Source organism: Cucurbita pepo, chromosome 7 (assembly GCF_057944985.1).
Source record: "Cucurbita pepo subsp. pepo isolate OVF chromosome 7, ASM5794498v1, whole genome shotgun sequence".
NCBI lineage: Eukaryota > Viridiplantae > Streptophyta > Magnoliopsida > Cucurbitales > Cucurbitaceae > Cucurbita > Cucurbita pepo.
Window position 1 is genome coordinate 10447518 of NC_141804.1, and position 6712 is coordinate 10454229.

Here is a 6712-nt window from a genome sequence, read left to right on the forward strand (position 1 = left end):
TGCAATATTACTAAAAGTCCATTTCAAAGATACCGTAAAGGAAACCAAACTATTCAAATTATTAAAAGTAAGCATTTAATGCCAAAAAGAAATATTATTATACATTATTTTCGAGATAATTACAAAATTATAAATAAGTATAATTTTTTCTTTTATAATTTATGAGAAAATATCTATTTTATGAAGGAAAAAATAATAATTTTTAATTATCTAAATATTTATTTGAAGATAAATAATTATTCTTTTATGATACAACAAAGTAACTCACCTTTTGAATTAAACAAAGTAATTCTCACCACATTTTATTCCTTTTTTTAAATTTATTTCCATAGAAAAAAGTTTCTTTAAATAAATAAATAAATATATATATATATATATATATATATATATATATATATATATATATATATATATGTAAATAAGTGGTAACGCCGAGATCCATCCCTAATAGATATTGTTTTCTTTGGGCTTTCCTTTCCCCGCTTACTCTTAAAGCTTTAATACGAGTTTGCTAGGGGTGAGGTCCACACCCTTATAAAGGGGTGTTTTGTTCTCCTTCCCAACCCATACGGGACATCAATATCGGCTAGCGGTGGATCTGAGGCGTTACAAATGGTATCAGAGCCAGACATCGGGCGATGTGCCAGCAACGAGGCTGTTCCCTGAAGGGGGTAGACACGAGACGATGTGTCAGTAAGGACGCTGGGCCCCGAAGGGAGGTGGATGTGGTGGTGGTCCCACATCAATTGGAGAAAGAAACGAATGACAGCGAAGACGCTAGGTCTCGAAGGGGGTGGATTGTGATGTCCCACATTGGTTGGGGAGGAGAATAAAACACCCTTTACAAGGGTGTGAAAACCTTCCCCTAGTAGACACGTTTTAAAGCTTTGAGGGGAAGCTCCTCTTTGCCTAGAGTTCACCAAAAAGTTAGTTGAGAATTAAAAGAAACTTGCAAAAAAGGGAAGCTTTAGTATATAGAGGTAGAGAGAGGTGGTTGAGACTAATAAAAACCACTTTATTTATTATAAATTTGACGAAAGTGATGCACATCTAAATCTAATATCATTACTCTTATTACGACGTTCAAATTATCGAATTTCGAGTTTATCTAGAAATGTAACGCCTCGTAGTCAAGATTCAATACCTTTAAGACCCTGATATTTTATGCATCATCTACGACATTAAGAGTGAAGACTATCCTCAGAGACCAACACGAGTCATTCTAGCATGTTTTGTCCTCACTCACATGCATTCTAATAAAATTCATAGGGATGATCTACAGACCAACACGAGTCCTTCTAGCATGTTTAGTCCTCACTCGCATGCATCCGAATAAGATTTATAGGGATGACTCACAGACCGACACGAGTCCTTCTAGCATGTTTCGTCCTCACTCACATGCATCCCAATAAAATCTATAGAGATGACGCATAGACCAACACGAGTCCTTCTAGCATGTTTTGTCCTCACTCAGATGTATCCGAATAAAATTCATTGGGATGACCCACAGACCAACACGAGTCCTTCCAACATGTTTTGTCCTCACTTAGATGCATCCCAATAAGATCCATAGGGATGACTCACAGACCAACATGAATCATTCCAGCATGTTTCGTCTTTACTCACATGCATTCCAATAAGATTCATAGGGATGACCCACATACCAACACGAGTCCTTCCAGCATGTTTCGTCCTCACTCACATGCATCCCAATAAAATTCATAGGAGGTCACCCCAGCATAGAATTGCTCCAAATAAAGCACGTTTAATCGTGACGTTCTTATAATTGAGCCACCAAATAGAAAGGTGCACCTTGTTGATATATGTAGTAATTTTTATTTCCTTTTAACTCTTTCTTAGCCGTCATATTTTCAAGATGGGTCTGTACATGGGTCAAATTAAACAAAGTAGCAAGCCAGTCCAGTGCCGGAAGGTCAAGGAAGTTGGTGACCTGATGACAGGGGAGTCGGCGACCAAAGCTCCGGTGAACGGCGGCCGTAACTATAACGGTCCTAAGGTAGCGGAATTCTTTGTCGAGTAAGTTCCGACCCACACGAAAGGCCGTATGGGCCACTTTCAAAAAAAGCCCAAAACCTCAGCAGGCCCAAAAAACAAGGCCCAAAAGAGAACTTCATTGGATCATCCGATTGCGCATTTTGTCCGTATTGTTCCTTCATTTTTTCCTCCAAAAAATAAATAAAAAGAGCCCCAATCAAACCACCTATTTAAGCTCTTCAACGACTACCAACTTGCTCGCATTGATTTCTCCGTTCCATTTCCACTCTTCGCCACTCCAAATTCTCTCTATTTTTCATCGATGGCTTCTGTCTCAGCTTCATCATTCTGCGTGCGATCTGCAGCTCCTCGATCGCGCCAAATCTCTGTAAATTTTCGATTCCTCTTCTGTTTGTCACTTTATGTTTAAGGAACTGTTGAACGATTTCATTTTTGCTCTGTTCTCGTTCTTTCTGTATGATCAACTGCTTTGGAACTTGTTTTCTTGATTCCAATCCTTTTTATTCGATTTTTGCGTTGATTAGTGTCGTTAATTACGAAGTTTGAAGCATTTGTTTGAATCGGTGCTGTGGTTGTATTGCATGGCTGTGAAATGCATGGATGATGGACTTAGCGTTCCCTCTTTGTTTCGAAATGTTTTATATCTATTTCTTTTGGTGTTTTACCTTCATTTGTGTTATTTCAATACTGATTTGAATTTCTTGCCTAATTTTTCCGGCTATTTGGGACCTGTATGCTGAAGGGAATCGTTCTGAACCATGTTCAGAGAAATTAGCATTTTCTGTTAGAAAATTGAGTCCAGCTGACCTTAATTCTCTCTCGTTAATTGTGTCCTCAAAAATTTGAAGCGCAAAAGAAAACCATTAGTTACAAGCTGATCTTGAAATCCTTGCATGTATTTTGTTTACGGCTCTAGTTATGAGTCAACTTGAAGTCATTATGTCCTGAAATTCTGTGTGCGTCTATTAATTATAATTCTTCTATTGTTCTTTTTGAACTCTCTCTGTTAAGAACTTGTGTTATACTATCATATATGCTCTGCTGATCATTTTGGTGATGATCATGTTGTTTCTTGGTAAGCAGGAAACATCCAAGCTTTCTAGTTTGAAGAGGGTCTCGTTTTCTCACCATGGGAGAACTACATTCTCTTCCAGAAGATTACAGTCGCTTCAAATTTCATGTGCTGTAAGGCTATACTTCTTTTTACTGAGGCTGTCAGTGCAAACGCAAATTGCTGTTGTTTTATGATGTTAACTGTTTGGAACAGGCCAAACCAGAGACAGTTGAAAAGGTCAGCAAAATAGTGAAGAAGCAATTGGCATTGCCAGATGACTCCACTGTTAATGGAGAGTCCAAATTTTCAACGCTTGGAGCTGATTCTCTTGACACGGTAAACTCATACAATACCTTGCTCACCATGTTTCATAGAAGTTTTCCTTTGAACATCTTTACCATAATTAATTTGAAACTTTTTGAAATTCTAATTAAGACCCTCGATTAATTTGATTATGGGATATCTTATGGGATCATCTCCAACGTGTCTGTTCTTGTCTTCTTGCTTGTGAGCAATTTTGGTAAAACACGACCGCCATTTTTAACATTTGGGAAGATATGTATGAATAGCTGTTCTTGAAGTTGGTTTTTTCTTCCATTAATTTATTTTTACATATAACCCATATAAAAAGAAAATGATTGATAGTCATTTTACTTATGAATACTGATTTTTCTACCATCGTCATGTGTTGTCCTAATGATTAACAAAAACAAATGAACTTAGGGAATGGATTTAAACCATAGTGACTAATTACCTAAAACTTCTTTTTCATCTCTATCTTTGAGAAAAGAAAGATTCTCCCTTTTGTGATTCTTATTCTTTTGTTCTTCCCTTCATTACAAAAATGCCCATGATTTGATTATTGTTTCATATACTCAATTTTCCATGAAAAATAATTTAGGATGAGTAAAATCATGAAAATTTTAGTTCGAGCTAGATCTTAAATGTGATGTCCCACATTGGTTGGGGAGGAGGAGAACAAAACACCCCGTTTTAAAGCTTTGATGGGAAGCCGTTGCTAGCTACATTAAAGTTTTGAATACTGTATTTGACATGCAATGCAATGTATAACATATATGTGTATATATGTGAGATTCAGGTTGAAATCGTGATGGGACTCGAGGAAGAATTTGGGATAAGCGTGGAAGAAGAGAGCGCACAGAGCATCACAACCGTTCAAGAGGCTGCAGACATGATCGAGGATCTCATCCTCAAAAAGAGTGGTTAAAAATCTGATTGCCACGAGGGAGGGAGGGTGAGCAAAAAACTCAGTCTCCTTTTTGCTCCCAAGTCTTCTCTTTTTTGTCTAGATTTTAACGCTAATCAATGTATTAGGTCTTAAAATAATGATAATAATAAATTCACTACACTTTGTTTCCTAATCTTCTCTTTTCCAAAAATTTTCCGTTCCATACTTGGTAATTCTTTTGTTATCTATCACAGGGTCGTAGCGATGCCGAAGCTAGCTTTCGCGCGACGCCGAACGCTAGCTTCTAGCTTTCGCGCGACGCCGAACGCTAGCTTCTAGCTTTCGCGCGACGCCGAACGCTAGCTTTTGATTCTTTTGTTATCTATCACAGGGTCATAGCTAGCTTTTGCGCGAAGCTAGCTTCTAGCTTTCGCGCGACGCCGAACGCTAGCTTCTAGCTTTCGCGCGACGCCGAACGCTAGCTTTTGATTCTTTTGTTATCTATCACAGGGTCGTAGCTAGCTTTCGCGCGAAGCTAGCTTTTAGCTTTCGTGTGACGCCGAAGCTAGCTTTTAGCTTTCGTGTGACGCCGAACGCTAGCTTTTAGCTTTCGTGTGACGCCGAACGCTAGCTTTTAGCTTTCGTGTGACGCCGAATGCTAGCTTTTAGCTTTCGTGTGACGCCGAACGCTAGCTTTTAGCTTTCGTGTGACGCCGAACGCTAGCTTTTAGCTTTCGTGTGACGCCGAACGCTAGCTTTTAGCTTTCGTGTGACGCCGAACGCTAGCTTTTAGCTTTCGTGTGACGCCGAACGCTAGCTTTGGGCTTTATGAGGAGAAAAAATATTTTCCCTATTTGCAAATATAGCTTCATTTATATTTTTTAAAAAAAATATATGAAAAAAAAAAATTAACAAAAAATGTTTATTTATCTATTCCAATTTTGCCCTCCTTTTTTCTATTTACCTATGATAAGTATTAAGAATATCAGTAATATAATATAAATCAAGTGTATTTTCTGTAAACCAATAGTATAGACAAACATTCATGTTAGTATATATAGTAATGTAATATTCTATCGTGTTATGGTTCGTAATCTTTTGGTATATCGTTTAAAAGTTATAACCCGGTCTTTTATTGTATTGCCAATTTTCACTTTTGTTCCTTAATGTATGTGGTATACTGATTGATGATAATTAGTTATATGATTCAACAGGCACGTAATCGGTAACATAATTTTTCGGGTATCAATAATTTGTCATTTTAGGTAGAATTGAGCCTATGTCAACTATATATTAGATATGGGTTAATATAAGAATTAAATAGAGGTATACATGGTCCGAATTGGGTCGGAAGATTTTTTTTTACCCAATCCAGAAGTTGGGTTGGTAATCTAACCCAACCCGAAACTTTCACAACCCCAACTCAACCCAAAACTTTCACAACCCCAACTTTACCCAAAACTTTCACAACCCCAACTCAACCCGAAACTTTCACAATCCAACTCAACTTTCTATTCTCGGTTTGGATTGTCAAAAATCACAATCCAACCCAACTCTCTATCCTCGGATTGGATTGTCAACAAAATTTTCGGGTTGGGTTGTCAAATTTTTTTTTAAGTTTTATTTATCTACCCTCTAATTATTTCACAATCCAACCCAACTCTCTATTCTCGGATTGGATTGTCAAAAAAAATTTCGGGTTGGATTGTCAATTTTTTTTTAAAGTTCTATTTATCTACCTTTAATTATTTGGATACATAAAATATATTAAGAGTTCAGAAACAAACTCAAATCAATCTATAATTATTGACCAAAAATAAAAATAAAAAAATAAATTAATAAAAAAACAAATCCAAATCAATCTATAATTATTGACCAAAAATAAAAATAAAAAAATAAATTAATAAAAAATAAGGAGCAAAAATGGTAACATATTAACCTATTGTGATATAATAATGTTGCAATCAAGATTAGTAGAGAAAAAATTGTAACATATTAACATACATTTTTTATGATATAATAATGTTGCAACAAAAGACGGAAAGGAATTTAGAGTATAAGAAATTCAGAATAATGTTGCAACATTGTCAAAAAATTCGTGCGTGAGTGTTCCTGAACCGGTCTCATTACCACCGGCAAACTCATTAAAATGAAATGATTCTTAATATATTTTATATATTTTTATTTGGCTCGGGTCAACCCGAAAGTTTTGCTCATGAATCCGAAACCGAACCGTTCGAGTTCAAAAAAATGAATCCAACCCTACCCGAAATGTTAATCCAACCCAACCCTTATAGTTCGGGTTGAGTTGGTCCGGGTTGTCAGGTTGAATGTACACCCCCTAGAATTAAATTGACAATTTAATCACAAAATTTTGAAGGGAGGGGGAGGGACCTAAATGAAAATTGAGGAAGATGAGGGACTAAATGAAAATTGAGGAAAAGGGTTGGCGG

General features: G+C 36.6%; 1 protein-coding gene across 1 annotated transcript; it reads left to right on the forward strand.

The window, feature by feature from the left end:
- The first annotated feature begins 2223 nt into the window (after positions 1-2223).
- Positions 2224-4452, forward strand: LOC111798824 (acyl carrier protein 1, chloroplastic). The gene is made up of 4 exons (XM_023682158.2): positions 2224-2383; positions 3100-3201; positions 3284-3406; positions 4170-4452. Exons 1-4 carry the CDS (start codon positions 2318-2320, stop codon positions 4296-4298), a joined length of 420 nt encoding a protein of 139 aa, XP_023537926.2. The 5' UTR covers positions 2224-2317; the 3' UTR covers positions 4299-4452.
- Positions 4453-6712: the final 2260 nt, after the last annotated feature.

What these genes read in the sequence shown, in the direction of transcription:
- LOC111798824 (XM_023682158.2), top strand. Translation starts at nt 2,318, where the DNA reads ATGGCTTCTGTCTCAGCTTCATCATTCTGCGTGCGATCTGCAGCTCCT. An exon ending in CGCTTCAAATTTCATGTGCT is followed by an intron (nt 3,202 to 3,283) that starts GTAAGGCTATAC and finishes TGTTTGGAACAG; the next exon opens with GCCAAACCAGAGACAGTTGA. An exon ending in GAGCTGATTCTCTTGACACG is followed by an intron (nt 3,407 to 4,169) that starts GTAAACTCATAC and finishes TGTGAGATTCAG; the next exon opens with GTTGAAATCGTGATGGGACT.